This window comes from Pagrus major, chromosome 5 (assembly GCF_040436345.1).
Source record: "Pagrus major chromosome 5, Pma_NU_1.0".
Classification (NCBI taxonomy): domain Eukaryota; kingdom Metazoa; phylum Chordata; class Actinopteri; order Spariformes; family Sparidae; genus Pagrus; species Pagrus major.
Window position 1 is genome coordinate 1164895 of NC_133219.1, and position 23563 is coordinate 1188457.

At 39.8% G+C, this 23563-nt stretch overlaps 1 protein-coding gene across 4 annotated transcripts in view; it reads left to right on the forward strand.

The window, feature by feature from the left end:
- The window catches only part of LOC140996260 (uncharacterized), a 50507-nt gene that overhangs the window by 11616 nt on the left and 15328 nt on the right, over positions 1-23563 (forward strand). For all 4 annotated transcript variants that reach the window (XM_073466596.1, XM_073466599.1, XM_073466598.1 and 1 more), the window contains exons 4-6: positions 6095-6269; positions 12532-12628; positions 18991-19549. In XM_073466596.1, coding sequence (XP_073322697.1) covers positions 6095-6269; positions 12532-12628; positions 18991-19549 — 831 coding nt within the window. The remainder of the gene's footprint in view (positions 1-6094; positions 6270-12531; positions 12629-18990; positions 19550-23563) is intronic.

Here is a 23563-nt window from a genome sequence, read left to right on the forward strand (position 1 = left end):
CACCTTTTCTGGTTGGAAGATCTTCTAGACAGGGCTGCCCCTTGAGTCCTGGGCTTTTTGCCCTTTCCCTTGAACCGTTAGCTCAATTTATAAGACAGTCACAGAATATTATTCCCATATCCATCCGTGGCACATCTCACCATATCTCCCTTTATGCAGATGATATACTGATTTTTATGTGTAACCCTTCCTCGTCTGTACCTCATTTACTTAAAGTGTTTGAAGAATTTGGTGACCTTTTAGGATTTCGGATTAATTGGCCGAAATCTGCATTTTTACCTCTTAATGAGACTGCCAAATTGGCTCATCTTCCAGCAGACATATCCATGGTCGAACATTTCACATATCTCGGGGTAGAAATATTCCCCACTTTAAACCGGACTGTGAAGCATAATTACACAGACACATACAACAAGGTTCTGCAGGACCTTAATAGATGGACATGCCTGCCCAACTCTCTACAAACTTGTGTTTCGATCATTAAAATGAATATATTACCGAGAGTTAATTTTGTTAGTTCAATGCTCTCTTTACCTCCCCCTAATGGGTATTGGAAGAAACTTGATTCAATTGTCTCTAAATTTCTTTGGAACAATAAGCGGCCAAGACTTAAAATGTCTACTATTCAACGGAGGAGGCTGGATGGGGGGCTGGCGGTCCCAAATTTTAAATTATACTTTTGGTCTTTTTCTTTGAGACCTTTGATTAACTGGTTTAACCCAAAGGATGTGGTCTCCTGGCGTGTGCTAGAGGAACAGCTGGTCTCCCCTTGGAGACTTCAGTTATTAGGGCCCGAGCAGGGAACCTGCAAGGACCCTATTGTTTTTGTAGTGATTATTATTATTATTTTTTTCTTTGTCCCAAATGATCGCATTTTTCACTGCCTGAACATACCCCAAAACTCACCAAACTTGGAATATATGTCACACCTGCTGAAAATTTTTATAATCTGTTGTTGTTGTGAATTTCAACCACTAGGTGGCGCTATAATCAAGGAAAGTGCATTTTGGCTTATAACTCCCACATACTTCGTCGCACATTCAAAAACCTTATATCCCCGCGTTCAGTGAATTGTGCTGAATGTCGTGATATAGGCCACGCCTATACTTTTTCGAACTCCTCCCAAGCAATTTCAACAATTTGCATGAAACTTTGCACACAGCATCTGTGGACCCTCCTGACAAAAAGTTATTAAAAGAATTTTGATATTCGAAAGAATACTCAAGTTATTAAATAACAACTTCCTGTAGATTTGGGTCAAAAGAGGAAGTGTTGCATATCTCCACATTGATGTGTTGGAATGACATGAAACTCATGTTCCTACTTCCCCATAAGCCCCTAAGGCTCTGTGCAAAATTTTGCCCCATGACACCTAGGTGGCGCTCTTTAAATTCAAGTATTTTATATCTCGACATTGGTTGGTTGGATTAACACAAAATTTGGTAAACTCATTGCCAATGCCCTCCTGAGGATAGCTGACGATGGTCTTACCGATCCGACACTAGGTGGCGCTCTGGTGGCAGTCTAATTTTATATTTGGCACTGTGCCCACACCATAACACTTATGGATATGAAATTGATAGGGGTGGTATAGACTGGCCCCTGTAACTCACACACCAAAAATGACCAGCAGGTGGCGCTATTATCAACACAAAACCGTTTTTTGCTAATAACTCCCACATATTATGGCGCACATTGTTTAACCTTATATATACGTGTTCCCTGCATACAGCTGAATTGTGTGATGTAGGCCACGCCCACTTTTGGGCTAAATTTCCATTCGCAAATTCGCCAAATGTCTCAGACCTACTTTTTCCAACTCCTCCCAGGCAATTTCTCTGATTTGCACCAAACCTTGCACACAGCATCTATGGACCCTCCTGACAAAAGTTATTAAAAGAATTGTGATAGTCTAAAGAACGCCTAAAATATAAAACAACAATTTCCTGCACATTGTGGTCAAACAGACAGTCTTGCATATCTTGACCAAATACAGTCCCATTACCACAAAACTTTCGCTAATTGTGTTCCATGTCCCGGTGACGGTTTCTGCAAAATTTGGTGCCAATCCGCCAATAGGTGGCGCTTTTATTGCTAAATGACTAAAGAACCGCTTCACTGCCTTCACTTTTGATTGTAAATTCAGGCTTTCTCCAACAGACGGCAGTGCTGCCTTGCTAATGGATACAAACCTCTGTTTAAGAGTCTGTAGGGTCACGCAGTGTAGTTGTCTCATTATTTGTTCTTCATGTAGATTGCAGGGAGTTCTTTGAACTTCAGCATACATTATTTACTACAGGCAGGAGCAGCCCACCCAAACACGGACACTTAAGACATGCGTACACAATAATTGGGCAATGGGGCCGGGTAAGCAGCACGTCCCGACAGCAGCACGCCCCGACGCGCGTGGACTGCGAGGGCCCGTTCATCGCTGCTTGCAGCTTTAATTTTTCTTTGTTTGTTTTTGGTTTTTTTGTTTTTGTTTTGTTTTTGTTTTTTTGTTTGGTTTTCTTTTTCTTTTTCTTTTTTTTTTTTTACTATTGTGGTTTCTCTTAGTTCTCATCTTCTCATTCTTATGTCTGTCATCATGTTTTGTATTTGTTATTAAAAGGCACTGCCTTTTTCAAAGTTTGGAAAATAAATAAAAATTTGATCACAAAAAAAGATTATGAATATGACCAAAATGCTATACAACAGGGTTTCTCAGTGTTGTTTATGGTCTTGATTTTTTTTAAAATCAGTCAACCCTGTATGTATTTATTTAGTTACTGTATGTATTTATTTAGTTACTGTATGTATTTATTTAGTTACATGGGGACATGTTGGGGTCATGGTCATGTTGATATGTGGTGCAATACCAAAATTGGGATAATCTGCTCTCCACAGTCCCTGTGGCTCAAAACTGCTGCAACCATTTTGCATGAAACATTATCAGCTGTCCATGAAGTTTTCATCATGACCGCTTAATGCCTTGTTCAATTACAACAAAAGTTAACTGATTTCTAGTAAATAGGACTCAGACAGATGGAGAGTATCCTATATGACATGTTAATGTACTGTGAAAGCTTAACAGCAATTCTCATGATTCTTGTGTTATATTGGGTAAGGCTGGTATCTGAAATGAGTTGTGGTGGTATAAATCAGGCACACCATTTTTAACATCAATTAGAATAACCAAAAAGACTGTTGAATTTGAACATGACATGATAGTTGCTAGTTTTAACAAAAGCTGTGATCTTATGCCAGGACGCTTATCAACGTTAAAGCAACATTATGTAGCAATTTATAATTTTGTGCAATTTAGCGCCCCCATGGTTTCTGAATGCAACATGACTGTCATAAATACACTTTTATGTAACAATTCGTCAAATAAGGTAACTAAAAACAAAACTCAGCATGTCATATCAGTGTTACAGTCCTGCTCACCATTATTAGCACCCATGAAGTTTAAGTACATAATGTGGAATATCTTCTGAAAAAAATGAATCAAGTGAAACATTTCTTTTCTATAGAGAACTTGTGTTTGATACAAAAGAGCAAATGATAAACAACAATTTAAAACAATAAACAATGGGAGGAAAAAATAGAAAACCTTAAAGCTTGCTGTGTCACTGGTATTGGCACCCTTTGCTGTAAATCAGTATGGAAACACATTGTGTTCACAAATGAGAAATCACCTATGATAAATTGTCTGTGCCCATGTGACATGAATTAGCCAATGAATGATGACTTCCCTGTTTTAAAAAGCCATCTGTTATCCCCTGTTCCTTTGTCACAATGGTGAAGACAAAGGAGGTGTCTGAGGACATCAGAAGTGCGATAATTGGCAAACACAAGACCTCCAAAGGGTATAAGGCCATCTCCAAAGACCTTGGTGTCCCTGTTTCAACAGTGCGTAATGTTATTAAGAAGTTTGCCAAGCATGGAACTGTCAAGAACCTCCCTGGGCGTGGGGGGAAGAGAAAAATTGATGAGAGAAGTCTTCGAAAGTTGGTGCGAATGGTGGAAAAAACACCACGTCAAACATCCAAAGACCTGAAGGCCAACCTGGAACAGTCTGGAGTCATGGTTTCAACAAGTACCATACGCCGCACACTAAACCAAACAGGGCTTCATGGGCGAAGGCCAAGGAAGACATCACTGCTGAGGAAAAGACATAAAAAGGAACAACTAATCTTTGCCAAAGAGTACCTGGACAAACCACAATCCTTCTGGGAAAATGTTCTGTGGACAGATGAAACAAAAATAGAGCTTTTTGGCAATGCACACCCACAGTTTTTTTATAGACTACACAATGAAGCCTACAAGGAAAAGAACACCCTACCAACAGTTAAGCATGGTGGAGGATCCATAATGCTGTGGGGCTGCTTTGCTGCATCTGGTACTGGAGGCCTTGACCGTATCACAGGAATCATGAAATCAGAGAATTATCAAGAGATTTTAGAGCGAAATGTCCTACCCAGTGTAAGAAAACTTGGTTTGAGTCGAAGATCATGGGTCCTCCAGCAAGACAAAGACCCAAAGCACACATCTAAAAGCACGCAGGAATGGTTGAAAAGGAAAAAATGGACTGTTTTAAAATGGCCAGCCATGAGTCCTGATCTCAATCCGATTGAAAATCTTTGGTATGAGCTGAAATCTGCCATTGGGGAAAAGAAACCTGCAAACGTTCAAGAGCTTGAACAATTTGCAAAGACAGAGTGGGAGAAAATACCAGCTGAGAAGTGCAAGAAGCTTATAGAAGCGTATAAGAAACGTTTGGAGGCTGTCATCACTGCCAAAGGGTGTGCAACCAGATATTAAAGAGGGGTGCCATTATTGCTGCACATGCTGTTTTTTCTGTTTCTTCTTTGAAATTACAATATGTAAGTTGAAAAAACAATTTTCTTTGTTAAATTACTTTGGACCTCCGATTAAAAGATCCTGATGATATAAATTTGGTACATTTCCATTTATTTCTGACGATACTGTAGAGGTTATGCAAAAAATGAAGGGGTGCCAATAATGGTGAGCAGGACTGTATGTCTTGAAAACTTCTGGCTTGAAGGAACATCCAATGCAGAGGCACTTTTGCAATGCAGCAGTCAAAGTTTGCACTGCTGTTGCACACATCCCAGAACAGCGAAAGCACGCCAACTTAACGTAACCTGAATCTGAAACAGTAACACCTCACTCTAACCTTCTACCAGCTACATCCCTAACCCAAAATTGGATGACGTGGCTTATGATCAAAAACTTTGCTGACACAGCCAAACATCGAGGAAGTGCAACAACAGAAGACATAAAACTTAGGAAGCCAGCTAATATTACTTAGTACTTACCAGCAACAAGTCCGACTCTGTGTTTGTCGTCTGCACCTGCAGCCTTATATTTAGTGAAGCTGTCAACTAAAAGCCGGTCTGAGATTTACTCTTTACTCCTCAGTTTTTTTTACCTCTGTCTGGATGTCAGCAGAGGCTACTGAGCCCAGTTCCCTTGGCCACTTGCCCAGCTTCAGTTCTGGTGCCCATTCCAGCCTGGACCTGAAAGCCCCCTTCCAATGACCCAAAGCTGCTGTGATAGTGGTGTAAACACCAACACTCCCCAGCAGTACTCCGAGCCGAGTCAGCTAGTGAGCTAACTTGTAGCTACGGTATGCAGCAGGTAGAGGATGTTCTCAGAAAAACTTTGGAAACTCATCACGGATAGTTGAGGCAGAGCAGCCAGAGGACATCAGAGTGAAAACAAGAAAACATTTTCTGTATAAAATATGATCCAGTGTAATCAAATTCACTGATTGTCAGTGCTATGTGTGATCTACAGCCGTAAAGCTGCCGCACTGTGATCCTACCTGCTCACTGACGTCTCACAGTGCAGAAAACAGGACACAGGGGAGCAGAGTGGCTGAGTCAGAGACACCATTCAATATATTACAAGTCACTGTACAACTGAAATGATTTATTGATTTATTTAAAAGGTAAAATAGTTACATAATGTTGCTTTAATCACTTACTGGATTTTGTAATGAATGGTCTATGTACCTCTGGTGAAGACAGGAGCATTGATGTTGAAGTTTCTACCTCCTAACATGATGAAATGCATTTGTGTTGTGTAGGTAGTGAAGCTTCTCCTCCAGTATGGGTCAAACGCCACTGACAGGAATGTCAGTGGCCTCAGTGCACTAGACATGGCAGAGGAGGAGAATATCAAAGAGCTGCTCCTAACTTTCCAAGCATCTTCCTTTATGCATGAGCAGCCTTGTGTGGCACCTGCACAATACAGTCAAGCAGGTGAGCTACCTTTCACATTCCATACTAGACTTTAATTTCTTCCTATTTTCTCCGTAGAGCTAATGTGATCTGAGCCATTGATTTTGACTTAAAAGTGATATTCAAAAATGTGTGTAGTAGCAACTCAGCAAATGCATTTTGTCATAAGGTTTTACTCCACTGAAATGTTTAAAGTATCCAACACTCACCTCTTGTAGTCTGGAACAGAGGCTCTGAAATGCTTGTAGTTAACTTCTTGGGGTTGTAGTCAGCTGGTTTCACAACAGGTAACATGGATTCCACAGTTCTCTACTTGCACAATATAGTGTGACATATATCCGTTCTACAAAACTGCACATCGGTTTACTTCCTGTGTCAATGATACAGTAATGTTATCTACGCAACACGAAGGACTGCGTGACTTAGCACCCCCTCCCAGCCCCTCACCACCACCACCAACTCGTACACACAAAAACAATTCACACACACACCAACGTACTATATTCGCTAACTTAATCGCAAGGTTTTTGTTATCTCACAATTGGTGAAGCAGCAAAACACTTCTGTGACATAAATGTTGTATGAAGCAGAGGACTTCTCACTTCTGGAGTCTCCTGTCGGCCAAGACCACAGCAATCCAGAGCTGTACCAGGTTGAGTCGTTAGCGCAGACGGACTGTGCTGAGACAGCTGGGCCTGAGGACGGAGGGGTAGAAGATGCACCCCGAGGGATGTTAATGTTGCGGCTACTGGTCAAACAGAACAAATTAACATTTTTAAACAAATAAAATATGAATCCAATAGCCACAATAAATGTATATTTCTGCCTACCATGGTTATTTTAAAACATTCCTTATGTTGCAACTACATGTTTACTTTACTTTAGTTTAGAATGAATGAGTGAATTCATTTAGAATTAGTAAATTTTTGCAATTTAATACTGTGCTTATGCTATCCAGTGGTTTATGTTAAAATGCCATATCGAACTGTGGTCACTGGCTCTGCTGCCTTCTGCCCTGTGACCCCACAACCATCACCTCCACCTCCCGATATCAAAGTCAGTTCATTTACTGTGTTACTATAGGCATATTTATCTAACCAATGATACTCGTCTACACAGTCTGCAGAGTCGAGAGATGTTGGGGAGAGAGGGTTGGTTGGGGACAAAACTGCCCCCAGATCAGCTAAAAGCAAAATTCAATTGCAATAGCCAGGTTTCAACTACTAGAGGGCAGTCGCTATGCATATTTATTGCACCATATGTAAATTTAAAATATTTTGTGCTAAAATGTCGAAATTTGGACCTGCAATCAGTCAACAACACGACTAAATATCCATATACATTGATTTTCAGCTGAAAAAAGAGGTTTGTGGGTTTAATTACTCTTTAAATTAGATACATCACCTGTCACAATTAGCTTTGTACATAATGTTATTTTTGGTTTGTTCTTGTTTATAGACTGAATCACAGTGACACTGCTAGAAAACTGGCCGGTGATTTGCATTGTTGAGATATGTGAAATAAGTAATCTGTCGTTATTTCAGCTAATGTGCTTACATTTATCTAAGACACTAAGGTAATTATCAAAATGATCAGAAACAGTATATACAAAAACCCATGGTAAATATTGTTAGTCACTCAGCTGACTGACATCAGATCACAATGGCTCTTATTAACACTAACACTAACACAGTACTTGGAAGAGCTGCTAAAAATAAAGTGACTGACGTAAGTGAGCAATAAAACTATGAGACCTTTTTACTCATAACCTTGACAGTGCTTTCCTTCCTATCAGTTGTCAGCAAGGTCAGTCAGCTGTCAGCTAAGTGGCTAACCTAATGAATAACAATGCTGAAAATACTATAAACAAAGGTAAATACTGTTAACAATGTATACAAAGCTAACTGTGATGTGAAGTAACTAACTTAAGGATGAGAAAGCGCTGTGATCACTAAGGTTCGAGATGTAGGTAGAGAATACAGTCGATGTGCAGTCACACTACATTGTACAAGTAGTGAGTTCACCTTGTTTCGCTGCAAAAACACAACTGTGTATGCTTACTTTGCGTGTTAACCTGGTGTCTTCATTTCCCACAATGCAACTTAGCCACTGGGTGACATCACTGGAGGCAGTTTAATAGATCACATGCAGCCTCCTCTGGAGCCACAAAAGGATTTATGTTGCTTTTTTCACATATGCTGTAGTACCCAAGAACTGTAAACACACTTTAATGTCTAAAATTGGTGGAGTAAAGAATATTGGTCAATGCAGTGTAGGCCTGGGCGATAAACCGAAAATTTACCGATACCGAAATTTACGACGATAACCAACGTCATTTTGCCCCTGTCGGTATATTCGGTGTTTAAAAAAAAAAAAAAAGAAAAGTCGTTTTTGTCTTGCTTGGCTGTGTGTATAGGTAGGCTACCGGTATGTTCATGTCCCTTTAAGACGCTCGGCTGTACTACGTATACAGCGTGTGTAGTCACGTGACTCCACGCCATCCAGTCTGTTACAAGAAGGGAAAGAGACGGTGAGACGGAGAAAATGGAGCACGCCGGTTCAAAAGATGAAGCGGCTGCGGTAGTCGAATCTCTTTATAAGAGACTGTATTTTTAATACTTTGTGTTTGAAGGAAATTTAAGTTATTTTATACTTTTAACATGGATTAAAGTTCTCCGTCGCTACGACGGATTTCCGTCATTCAAACTTCACAGAGGCGACTTGTGAGATCAATGTAGATCGGAGGAGAACTGTTGGCTTATGTTTATTGACAGATTGTCACACTCTACAGCCAATGGTATCGTTAACAGCGTGTGCGCGCCTGACCAATGACAGTGTAGTGACCCACACAGGGCGGGATCTAAACACGGGGCGGCGCTAAAGTTTAGCTGCTTAGCTAGCAAGGACTCGTCGCGCTGCTACGTTATCAATTGAGTTTAGTCAGCACGTGAGAACTCGTCTGACACGGAGAGTCTCCTGTTGTGTGCTACATGTGTGAAATAACAACTATAGTCTGGACTTTGTCTGCAGTGTATCTGTGTAAACGGCTTCATTCAGCGTCTCTCCCTCCCCTCTGGCACCGCGAGTTACCATGGTTACAGGAACGCCCTGAAACTTTATAATGATGATCAATAAGAAGTTTTTGGTTAGTTTGACTGTACAAAATCATGAATGTAGCCTGATTGTAGCTCAATGCTGAAATCTTGTATTATAACATATAGAACAAAGCCTCAGAGCTTCTTTGATTATTAACAGCATGTTAGTGATGACAGAAAGGTGATAACTCGCCATCAGACTGACAAGGCTGCAAAAGTTGCTGCTTGTATGATGTATTTTTCTGTTAAACGATAAGAGGCCCACTTTAAACAATATTAATAATAATAATAATAATTAATGATAATGATGATGAGAAGAAGAAGTAGAAAAATAGCGTACTGAAAAGCTCTGTAGATGGTTGATTATTTGAAAGAGTAAAACTTGAGAGAAGCTTGGCAAAAAAAGAGGTTGATTTCATAGATTGAAAATTACATTGAAAAGACAAAAAACATTTTAAGTGTGAATAGAACAGCTGTTCAGATCATCCTCCTGTAAAACACTGTTGGTCAAATATTTAAACTTGATGTCTGCATTAGAGAACATGGTGTGGGGTGAGGCTGTAAATCTTACCTTATTTTTTTAGCACGTGTCAAGTAAAATGCCCTGTAACATGTTTCACAAATTACAAATTGGGAATATGACTTGGCTACAGCTCGAAAAAACATTTCAGTCAAAAGATTTTTTTTTTGCTTTAATCCATGACTTTTAAACTTGTTCAGTTGTTGTCATTTCAAGTAATCTGTGCTTTTCAGCTGTTCAATCGTGTGCTTATCAGTTGTTCTTAACTACTAAATAAATAATATACATCTTAACTACAGTGTAGTTTTACAGTCCTTTAAAGTGGCATTTAAGTGTGTGGGTGTGTGTGTGTGTGTGTGTGGGGGGGGGGGGGTTACTTATCGTTCATTTATCGTTATCGAGGTGAGTTAATCAATATATCGTGATATTGATTTGAGGCCATATCGCCCAGCCCTAATGCAGTGTGTCGTCAGTGAACACATTTTCAAGTGGAAAAAGTTTGAAACATGTAATTTAAAGTTATGTTTAAAGTTGGATAAACCTTACTATAGAATAGGACTATTGGCAACATGACACTTCATACATTCAAAATGCGTCCAAATCTTTGTGTAAATTGAGTTGGATTTATTCATCGTAAGACTTTGGATTTTGAGGGGGGATTGCAGCTGAGGTCTGAGTACAGGACTCTTTCAGGTGAAACACCCTCAGAGGCTCACTGCCAGAGCAGCTTCAGTCCCGGCCACAATGACATGACAAATGTACAACCAAGAGAATCAAGTGACAGAGACGGAGGCAGACAGTCTGGTGACATTCAGCTGAGAAAGAAAGACACCACCACTGATAGCGTGAGAGCTCTTTACACTTTCAATACCTTCAAACTCAAGTGTGCATTAGTGTCAGCTGAGGCTGGTTTAAATGTATCTCGACAAAAAAGGTCTTTTTAACCATTTATGGCACAGCTCCAGTTATCTAATGTCACCCCTCTCTTTAGGAGACATGCAGCATGCACTTATGGAAAGCTTAGCTGGTTTTACAGCTGGGATACACATCACTTTTCACTAATTGTCTTTATTATAGCTGAACCAGTCAGAGGTCATAACAGTGGTTTTGGAGGAGGTGGTGAGGAACCAAACAAAAATGTCAACTTGGCCTTTTGCAGATCCAGAGGATGCAGGTAGAGCAGTTGCAAACAACCCAACCTGATAAGTCAATTTTTTTTAATAGCTCAATATCACAAATCACAAATTTGCCTTAAGGTGCTTTACAATCTGTTCCATACAACACTGTCTGTCCTTAGACCTTCAATTTGGAGAAGACACACCCCTTACACAGGGAAAATAATGTAAGAAACCTCAGGAAGAGAAACAATACAGACAGACATAACATAGTTGGTCTGTGTGCTGAATAGATGTTGAAATTACAGAATGGACAATCAGGATGACAAAACTTTAGATAGATTGTAAACATATGGTAATATTATGGATCTGGGAAGATGTCGAGCAACTTCCAGGCGGTGCCATACTCTCCTGAGCCACATAACCTTCTCTCATCCAGTATTGCTGCTGCTTCACCATTTGGTTTATAATGTTTGAAGTACATACAAGGGTTCATTCTATGCCAACTCACCCAGACTTCAGAACTTTTCCAATTTCATGACAGGGATTTTCACAAAAATTGATGTATAAACCAAAATCTATCTGAGCTGAAAAAACACACTTTTTAAGATATTTTGACTGTATTTTTTCCAAAGGATTAAGAAGATATATTCAGCAATATTTATGGCACTTAATTTTTTATGCAGGATGAAATACCACACAGTCAAATTTTGGTTGCAAGAAAGTGAATACAATATTTTATGATAATGATAATATTTAGGATTCTGCATTAATATATCTAAAAACAACCAGATCTTTGTCATATATATTTTGCTGAGTTGTGTACATTATCTCTAATGTTTCCAACCCAGAGAAATCTACAAGTTTACTCAAGGGAACAGATTAAGAGAGGAAGATGGCAAATTAGAGTAAACGTAACATGAATAAAACTTTCAAACATTAATTACCTCGACCCTGATCATTTCTGCCTTAGTCTCGCCAGATAGATTTTCCTGAGCAATGGCAGTTATTTAGTGGTGTATTCCCCACTGGTGCAAGTTTTACCACGGGACCTTTGAGAGAATTTACATATTGTTTATTTAATTTTTGAAAATGAAAGATTATTGGTTTGGGTACAAAATTCCTTATTTTTAGTAATTTTATTGCTGTAAACATTTTGTAACAACTATTTACATGAACACATCTTGCAAATGATCCTTTTCAACCAAATCCAGTGAAAAATAAGCGATCTGGGAGGTTAAGAACCTTTCATACAAAGAATCACAAAAATTCTAGTAGCTCTGAGGGCCAAACCTCAAAAAGTCATAACTAAAATAGTATGTAGTACAGCTTTAGGGTTTTGCACGGTCCAATGACTTTATGACATAAACTAGGAGGTCTCAGGTGATTTGGTATGGAATAACCCAAAGACAGTTGTACACAATAATTAGCAAATAGGATCTCAGCGTATACATTAAGTTGATATGCCAAACATTGTTATTTTTTAAAAAATTTTTTAAAGAACCAGTCAGTTACTGAATTTGTATCATTCACTTTAGCTGTGTTTTTTTTAGGCCAATATCATACTGCTCTGACACATATCCACTACGTGCTGATTGAGGTGCTTGCCAAACAGCATTTGGAGAATGACAATCTCTCCCACAAATACCGGTAAGTGCAGTAACCTCAGTCATTCTTGATTTGAGTGTAGCTTTTTGAGCCAGCAGTAAAACCTTTTGTGTACCACAATGCTGTCATTATTATTATTATTGAGAGTAAGCTACTTCCTTATACAGTATATGCATGCACTAAATAATTGGAATTTAAACTAAGGGCATGACACATTTACAAAAATGTATTTGCAACAAGTGCACTATGGTTATAATGTTGCCTAACACAAAGCTGCCATAAGAACTACTGTACTCTGATCATATAATCATATTTGCTAGAATGAGCAGATGGCTTGGTGTTAATGAGACTACACCAGTCTGATTCTCAAACAGTAAAAGGCTTATTTATTTAAAGTGGTTAAAGTGCATTCTTATTAGGTTATGTTATTCTAAATAAATCCTCCATAGCTCCATCCTTGATAGAAATTCTAACTACTCTTTATACATAATATTACTAATAATAATATTAGTAAATGCTGTTATCACAATTTAAGAATACTTAACATGACAAATAAGGTAAGTAAAAAAAACAAAAACAAATTAGCAATTTTTGGACAGTGTGCCCAAATAATTTATATATAAATAATTTATACATAATAAATGTTTTAAAACCATCACCTTTTCAATAATGTTTTTCACAATGTTTCCTTGTGTCTCTTTAGTCTGAGATGAGTGCCATATAACCTCACTGTAAAAAAAACACATTCAGGGCATCACAAAATGAACATCATATCCAAACTTAAAGGTTTAGTTCTCACTTCACCTAACCTGCATGTGTTTGGACTGCAGGAGGAAACTAGTGCAGGGCTGAGGTGGACTTAAAGCTACTATGTCAATTTTCTTGAATGAGTGTTGGTATAAAACAAGAGAGTAGAGCAGACCGCTGTACGTGGTTTGAAGAAATTACTCTTGAAAATTCTTGAGATTAGATTGACCTCTTGACATGGCTTTACAGCACCAAGTACAGTTAGAGCACACAGGTGGTCAAGGCAGCTTTCAAACAAGCCAACAATTTAATTATATTATTTAAACCACTGATGTTGAGGTGGAAGTGAGGCACATGAAGTGTATTTCCCAAATTGACCATTGAGAATGTCCTTTATATCTCGCAGTTACTTCCTGATTGAACTTTGACCATCAGCAATTACTTTAGTTGGGGACACACATGGTTTTCAAGTATAGTGGATAATTATTGCAGATGTTTCAGGTGCATTCACTTCTAAATGGGTTTAGATAATGGTGTAAAACTGGGACCTAATTAAAAGTTGCTTTATTACCATATCTCTGCAAATGAAGAGTACGATTTTGGAATAAGAGACACGAGTGAGAGCCAAATGAAATCTAAACCCAGGTCTCAGTGCTGGGTATAAATTTAATAAAAGCAATAAAACCATAAAGTCTTCTTGTGACTTACTGTTATTCTAAGGGTTAGGATTAGGGTATCGTAGGCAACTGGACTTGTTTCAGTTTGTTGAAGATGTTTCACCTCTCATCCAAGAGGCCCTCTGGTGGCTCAATAAAGGTCTGAATGGAGCTGAACCATTTTTTCCACTAGCACTGTTGGCCATGCCAAGTCAAACCGCGCAGCGCTGATTTGCCTATCCATCACCGGTTTAACTGTGCCAAGTTGAGCCAAGCCGCGATGGTGATGGACCTGCTCTGGAGTAGGGCCAAGCCCCGGCCGCCCCACCTCCAAGCCGGCCGCAGTGATGTCTCGCGACTGCCGCCAACCCATAACAAGCACCTGTCTCCCCCTTAAATCGACACTGGACTCATGTCTGTACAGAAAACCTGAGAGAAAGATGTTTCTAAAAGTCAGTGTTCAGCTCTCAGTATGTCTGTAGCTTCTAACTGAATCTCTTTAGTTTCTCTCGTCCTGTTTGTACTTTCAAACATCTGTTGTGTTCTACTGTTTCATTGTGTTCACTTTCAGCTTTTTCAGGAGTCATGTTTAGTTACTGCTGCTGAAAACACGTTTCCTGTAAAGCTGCTTCATAATAAAAGCTTTTAAATGCCTAAATAACAGGGGGCTTTTATTGTTTAAGTTATCATAAACGAAACGTGTTTGTAACTGAATTACCAGAGCTGTGATTCTTCGACAGTACTGCACAGATAGAGACAAGAGCGTCAATACTTTAAGAAACACTTTCAGGCAGGTAGCTCAGTTGTGATGGAAAAGTAAAAATCCGGCCATGCTGGGCTGCCGCGCCGAGTCAAACCGAGTAGAGCCAGGCCGGCAGATGTAATGGAAAAACGGCATTTGTCACTCCCCTCTCTTTCTCAGTCTTACCTCTACTCTACTGTCACCTGTCTAGTAGAGGTAGGAATTCAATGCAGTTAGTTTCATTCATCAAAAACAGTGTTGCTATTTATTGCTGTGATGCTGTCTTTCTCTCTGAACATTTATGCAGTTTTTATACAGTATATTGAAAGACATAACTAAATACTGCTATTGTCAATGTGCTAGCACTAGGGCTGTTATAATAAAGTGTTAATTTCAGTCTTTCTCAAACCGAGAATGGGCTGTGGTTAATGGTCGGATGTTATACCATCTTTAACAGGCGCTGTTGTTTCAGCATGATTAACATCATTAGCATGGATAGTAATAGCATAGATATTAACAAGGATACAAATATCACGGATACAAATAGCATGGATATTAGCAGGGATAGTAATAGCTATCATCAAACATGAGGACTTCTTGTGTAGTAAGGAACTGCAGAGTTTATTCATGGTCATACTGTGACCTGTACTGCACATTTACTGCCACTAGACAACCTCTCGGCTAAACATTTAATCTGCTCTGGTGGCTAACAGCTGTTTGGTCTGAGCTCAGCCACCGACCGTTGCGCTCCACTCACTCACTACAAACTTCCCTTGGTGGAAGCTTGGTGTATGACATAAATATCCTAGATTCTTACTGTAGTCCATTCCATTTTAGCGACAGCTTAATTTTCATTTAAGTTTAAGCGCAAAATTAAGTTATTTGTCAAAAATGATAAAACGTTGTCAGGAACACTCGAGTAGGGCTTCAAAAACTGCCCAGATGGAACTGTTGACAGGTGCACTGTTTTTTTGGGGGTACAAAAGTATTGTAAAGGGTACAAAATGTGCAGTAGATCATATGCAGTAATAGATATAAGATGAGGTATTGCTCAAAAATATTAAGAGAATCGGCATCGCTATGTGCACATGTATGTTTACCTATATGAAAAGGTATGCGGTCCTGTATATGCAAATATGCATGTAAAGTTTGACTTAAAACACTGAAACAACAACTAGAACACAACAACACAATATATGATATAGCCTGGCCATCTAACTAATTAAGAGTAGTCTGAATATTCAAGGTAAGTAAATAGACATAAGGAGTTACAAGTAGAGAAGAGTAAAAAAAAAAATACAATAGTCAAAATGTCCCTGATGAATGCAGAATGAGACGGAGGAGTGGGTGATTTCCACTGTAGTAAAATAAGGCGTCTCTCCAGAAGAATTGCAAAGGCTACCAGGTCTGCTTTATATCGTGGTAATGGTAGGTCGATAGTAGGGACAACAAAGTAAGCAGTTAAAGCATTTGGTAACAATGCTCCCTACAATAGAGCAACCCTAACCCTAACCCTAACCCTTGGGACTTCAATACAGACTGACACTGAATCAAAGATTTTGGACCAAAATTTGTATAGGGAAGGGCAGGACCAAAACATGTGACCTTGTGTTGCTGGGGCCTGGTGTGAAGAGATTAAACCATTCATAACAGATATAATGCCTTTTCTGCAAGGTTTAAAAAAAACAGTCTATAGGGGTGGCATCCGGGAGATTGGGAAAGGATTACTATTACAGATAAAACTACGGATTTGCAAATATCTGAAAAAGTGTTGCTTTGTTAGTGAATACTTCTCAGATAATTGTTCAAATGATACAAATATGTTTTCTATGTATAAATCTGTGAATGACCTGATACCCAGAGGAGACTAGGAAAAAAACTCCTCCACGATGGAGGGAGGGAGGACAGGGTTAGCTGCAATTGGGGCCAACAGAGGAAAGGACTGCAGACCAAATTGTCACCTGAACTGGTTCCAAATTTGGAGTGTTGATACACAATGACGTTTTTAGAGTAGGCAGAGGAAGAAACATTTAAAGGTGCTTGTGCAAGAGCTGACAATGAGGAGGGACTAGAGGAAGTGCTTTCCAGAACCAACCATGCAGGAGATAAGGGGGAGTCGTCAAACTGGGCCCAGTGTTGTAATACTCTGAAGTTGGCTGACCAATAATAAAATCTAAAATTTGGTAGTGCCAAGCCTCCCAAAGTTTTTGGTCTTTGTAGTAAGGGTCTACTGAGCTTAGGTGTTTTTCTGTTCCAGATGAACGCTGACAACAAGCTATACATTTTTCGAAAAAATGATTGTGTAAGACAAATGGGTAAATTTTGGAAGGGATATGACAGTTTTGGTCAGGAGTTCATCTTAACTGAATTGATTTCTTGTGGATAAATCAGGGACAGTAATGACAGTAAGCTAGCACTCCCACATAAAACCTACCATTTTGATCAGAATAAACATCTGAGCAGATAAAGTTAAAAGACTTATGAAATAATACAGCTACACCTCTAGAGCTGCTCTGAAATGAATAATGAAACAATTGTCCAACTCATCTCCTAGTATGATCAGCTCGCTTAAGATGGGTTTCCTGCAGGAAAGCAATATGAACTCCCAGATGTTGAAGGTGCCCAAGTACTGTGTTTAATTGGCTGGTTGAAGTCTTTGCAGTTACAACTACAAAATTTGATCATTCCTCTAGTTTGTTGTAAAACCTTTGGTTGGCTCATAAATCATGCAGGAAAAAGATAATTGAAAGATAAATAAAATACAGCACAGGGCGTAAAACAATAAGTTGAATTTTAAAAGATACTCTGACAAGGATTTTAAGGTGTTGTGGCCAGACTACAAACAGAACAATACAAACATTACTCAAAAGGAACAGTAAACACACCCACCCCCCTCCCACCCCTGCTGAAGCATCACCTTGAACTAGACATTCAAGGGGGGACACAGCAGAAGCGTAATCAGCAGAAGCGTAATCAGGGATGGTGAAGAGCCTCTTTCCCTGAAAGCATAGGGGGTTGTGGCAGAAGTTTTTGTTCGCCCGAAGCAGAATCGCAATCAGTTGTCTCATCCAGTTAAGTAGGTCCTTCAGGAGTTGGCTGATAAATACGGTTGGACGCTGACCCTCCGACCTGTCCGGGACCCCACCACGCAGAGATTATTCCACCTCGATCTTCCCTCCAGATCCTCACATTTGTCTGTCAGTAATTTCGCCTGTGCTTTAAGCACATCAACAGTGGAGTGAAGTGAGGAGAGCTGGTTGCTGTAATCGCTGGCCGCCATTCCAACTATTCAATAGTGTGTCCATGGTCATTCTGCAGCAGTGGTTCGGTGGCATTTTTTAACTCTGTGAGTGTATTATTTTTTAAGTGAATTTCGGCTCTTAAATTAGTTGACAATAATCGATTCGGCCACATACTGTCTTCTTTCAGTGAGTCAAGCACGGACTGTAGAGTCCGTAGATCAGTGGTGTTAGTGCCATGCTAACATTAGTGCCAGTAACTGCGTCTGGCAATGATGATGGTTCAGTCAACTGGGACGCTTTGCTGCGGTCTGACCGGGCGGAATCTGTTTTATGTTTGGGAGAAGTCCAAAAAGTTATGTCAAACTCAAACGCAAATGAGTCCCACAGTGTCCAAAAAGTTAATAGATGACTATGAATGAGTGAAATTTGCCATAAAACAACAGAGCGACAGAGAAGAAATTTTTGTTTTTTTTATCATTTGACAGCCCTACCTAGCACTTATCTAAACTAGAATGGCAATCACCATTAGAGCCCACACCTCTGCAAACCGTCCCCTTAAATTTACTCAAGCCTAATCCAATATCAACTAAAACATTTAAATCAAGATCAAGATTAACTTTATTGTCCCACAATGGGGGAAATTTGTTCTGGGCCATTTGCCCATGCTGCAGCCATAAGTAACACAGAACATACAATGACTCACAATCACATACAATAGATATGCACATCTATATCATACAAAGTGCCGGAGTGCAAAAAAGTGCTAAAATTGTAGTAGGAAAATTACTAACCTATACAAAACAAGCAAACGCAAGTCACCTGAACTTATCTGACCTTATTTAACAGCTTGATTGACACAGGAACAAACGAGTTTTTGAATCTGTTCAGTCTGCAGTGAGGAACTCTAAACCTTCTCTAGAATCTGCTAGATTCCATTTTTTTAATAGGATCCATATCAAATGGTATCACCTCCTTGGTGAAGCCAGTAACTGCAGTATTGTTTGATTCTCTGTGCAGGGGTGTGTCTGACTACCTTCGGCAATGTTTGTTGAAAAGTCAGCTCGTCTCCCTGGTGGCACGTCAGAGGACCTTGGTGGAGATCCTCCAGAAGCAAATGCATTTGGTAGAGGTGTATCTTATCAAGAAGGCCCAACTTTCCACACAGCCCTCCAACCATCCAAGCAGTACAGTAGTGAGACATCAGCCAGATCACTTCTCCTCTCCAGCTTCCACACCAGCCTCTGCTAATGATTCTGAAGTGCACAGCTTTTTTCAAGACAGTCAAAGATCAGCACCTCCAAACAATTTTGAGGACCTTAGAGTGCCCAGAGCTCGTGGTCAGTTGCTAACCCAGGGGGAGAAGACTCTGAAAAACACTGATGTGCTGAATAAGGAAGCCAGCAGCTGTCAGAGCTGTGCCCATCAACCAGGGAATTCTTCACAACACATCAACTTTCAGATGAAAGGAAATAATGCACTGGTACAGACAAGAGCTGAAGACAACAGCAAACATCTCTCTCAGCACATACGGACTGGAGTCATGCCATCTGGTAGAACTTTGCAGATGTTGTTGAAGGTAAGGCAAAATTTGTCTCACAAAACCTATTTAATCCTTGTCTAACAGCTTGGTCTTATTAGAGTTGTCACCAAATACACATATCTTCTGCCAACAGCTGGAAATAAAATAAACCTAATGTCTTGACAATAAGGGTATCACTAACACTTCCCATGGATACAGTCAAGACCTGGCAACACAGTGAATTATTAAGTTATTGTCAACCATGAAATGCTACAGTGTAGTGCTACTGTAGTACAGCAGTACTGGTAGTATAGATTATTTGTCAGTGGCACCTCGCTCATGTGCTGGGTGATGGCTCAATAATGGACAGTAAAGGGAAGTCCCACCTGGCTCGAGAACATTGGCCAGAGCTTATCGTTAGTAACCACATTCCTGTCAGCTCAGCATACACCAGGGACAAGGTTAGACACCAGTCCGCTTAATCACTTTCACAACACTCAAAACATAAGAATGGCTTCAGAAACAGAAAATAGTCAAATGTGTTCAGTTGCAAGACTCAGGAATGTGCAGGAGGCCAGAGAGAAAGATGATATCAAAAATCTCTCTGTGTTCAGCTCTCTTGTAGCTTCTAACCAAATCTCTTTAGTTTCTTTTCTGCATCCCTGTATGTACATTCAGATATCTGCCTTGTTTACTGGTTCATCGTTTCAGTGTTAATAATTTGTGTTAAGTTACTGCTGGTGAAAACCCAACATTTACTGATTTTGCTGCTTCATTGTAAAATCTTTTACCTAACTAATTAATGGTGAAAATGTTATAGGAAACACCAAATTAGCGGAGGTTTGTTAGCGGATTCTTTGATATTACTGCAAGGAGAACGAGTATTTAAAGCTGCTCAGTCGACCACTACTCAAGACAAGTGCGTCATCAGTTAAAGACACACCCTCAAGCAGGTATCCCTGTTGTAATAAAAATGCAAATCACTGCCTTGCTGGGCTGACATGTTGAGTCAAACCGATTCAAGCCAGGCCAGCACATGTGTATGCAAAAGCTCCACTGAGGAGAAAAAAACTGTTTAATCTGTTTAACCTACTCTGAAGAATGACAAAATGACTGATAACTTTCCTGTCTTATAGTATTATAAACTGCTGCACCGTGTCTCGGCATCTGATAGGCCTCAAACAAACCATTGTATCATTCTGACTGGCATTCATGGATTGTATTTCATTGTTTCACCACCACAACCTGAAACCATCTCTACAACATCTGTCCATAGAATACTTCAGGTTCAACAAGATACAGTGTCTTGACAGCCACAGTATATGTGTATTCCCTCTGTGCCAGTTAGCTCCATTGTTGTTCAAATACTATTAAAAACAGAACAATGAGCCACACTGTTGCACTCTGACATGTTCCTTCATTACCATAAACACACACACTGTAGATTGTTTAGACTCAATCCCACATACATGGACCAGATGCTAGAAATACTCTCTATGTATGTTACCCACTGCTGAAAATAGTCCCGAATAAATGTACTATTTCCTCCTGTTGAGTTAAATTTGGTAAGTGACCAGCTGAAAATGCTGAATCTTTTTTAAGAATGAAACTTTATTAGTGAGTTGTTTTTAAAGAATTTGAAACCCCAAATGGGTAGAACCAGATTGGGTTTGGGCAAGTCAATTATCATTATTTGTTTTCTGCCTCTGTTTCTGCCTCTGTTGCACAATCTTGTGGCATGAAACTTGGCAATAACTTGAAATGATGTGCAAATGAATTACAAGAAATATCCTAATCGACCTCATACTGGTGCTATAATTAACTTAAAAAAAAACAGACATTTTTAAAGGTGGGTGGATTTTTCACTGTATCAACACCTGATTCGGTACTCATAGATACGTGTATATACAGTATATATATACATATATATATAATATATATATATATATTAGTGGTGGGCATAGATTAATTTTTTTAATCTAGATTAATCTCACTGTGATCATGAAATTAATCTAGATTAATCTAGATTAAAATGGGTCATTTGAATTCTGCCGAAGGCATTCAGAATATGTGTGCTACCTAAATAATGACTAAAAGTAAGTCTTTGAGAATGGGTTTCATCTCCTGTTTCCACTAACTGCTTGAGAAAGCTGTTCTACTATGATAATTGGTGATGAAAATAAATAATGTTCAATAAGATGTACTGTGTTTACAAACTGTTTATTCAGTTAAACATGAATTTTGAACTGTAAGCCAACATAAGAGGTTGTGATGAACGGTTTACAATCAGTAGCTTTGTGTGAATCAGTCCAAGCTCTATTTCTCCTTCTTCCACCAGTCACTCAGGCAGACCAGCTTGTTCACATTTTCTGGTGTCAAACTAGATCTCCGCTTCTGCACAATATGGCCTGCTAAAGAGAAAAGTCTCTCGCATGGGACAGTTGTGGCAGGAGTCCCCAGGTATTTACAGGCAATGTTGGCCATCTTACCATAGACAGCAGTGTGCTCCGACCACCACTTCAGTGGGCACTGATCTAGAGTGGCACTGGGCTCTACCTTGTACCTCTCCACAGTATTGTCCCCTGGTGTTTCCTCATCTGATTCTGAGTCAGATCCCATCAGTAGCAGGGCTGTTTTCTTCTTGGGTGGCTCAGGGTTCTCCTCCCCGAGTGGCTGCAGAGCAGGTTCTTCTCCCTTCACCAGCTCACTTAGCTTTGCCCACACTGGCTCCCTCTCTGCTCTGGTCAAGCACTTGAGGTCCTTAAATCGTGGATCTAGAGCAGTCGCCACCTTTCATGAATAATACATAACAATTATTGATGAACTTTCACTTTTCAAATCCAACCTCCATATTTCTTCATGATTCATTCATCTATTCATTGACTGGCTTAACAGTCCATAATAGTCAAACGATGCAGTTATCTTCTGGTCAGTCTGACATACCTTAAGCCATTCCAGGTTTATTTTCTCCCTCCGCTGGTTGAGGTCCTTGGTGAAGGCAGCCTTGAATCGCACAATATAGGCTGGATCATCATCTGAGATCTTCAGTGCATGCTGGAGGTGGCACAGGGCTGGTAGAACCACAGAGCAGGATACATACTTATCGCCACCAAGGAGCTCAGTGATGTACCTACACAGACAGACACACACACACACACACACACAGAGAGAGAGACAGACACACACACACACACACACACACACAAACAGACAGACACACACATACACAGACAGACAGACAGAAAGAAAGCAATAATTAATGACTGATTCATTTAACTTAGATTACACATTTTTAAAGTTCTTAATCGCATTACATTTAAGGGCAGGTATTTCTTAAATACAAAGTGACATTTAAAAGAGCTTGTATGCCAATTCATGAACACGCTATCTTTGTAGACCATACCTGCATGGCTCCAGCAGTTTTTCTAGCTTTGCCAACTTCTCATATTCAGCATTTGTTGGGAGGGCCAAATTGTGCTTCTGCTGAGACAGAGTTGTGTGCAGTGCGTCTCTGTTGCGCCTCACGCGCTTGATCATCTCAAGGGTGGAATTCCACCATGTTGGAACGTCTTGGACGAGTGGCTCCTGAACTTGTCCAAGGGAGGCTTGCTGGACATACAGCTCGTCTAAGTTGGCTGGACTGTGTTTGAAATGTCCGACCACTTTACGGCACTTGGCCAGTGCACCATCAAAACCACCTTCCCGAAGGGACATTACTACAGCTCTCTGTACAACATGCGCAACACAGGGCAAGTGCTCAAATGGCAGTATCCTCCCTGCGGCCACCATATTAGGAGCGCTGTCTGTTCCGATAGTGCTGATTTTGTCAGCTATCCCCCACTGATTAGCGACGTCGAGAAACTGCCTAGCACACGCTTCTGCAAAGTGACGCTCCTCTGTTTTCATCACACCTAACGGACAGACAAAGTAGGCTAGATCAGAATAAGTTTACTACTAGTAGTAAACAAATCATAAGCATGGTAGCATACATAATGTGGTGGTAATTCGTGGTGTCGTGGTAATTAAGAGGCTACGTAATTCAATTTAATTAGCCTATGTAATTTAAAATGA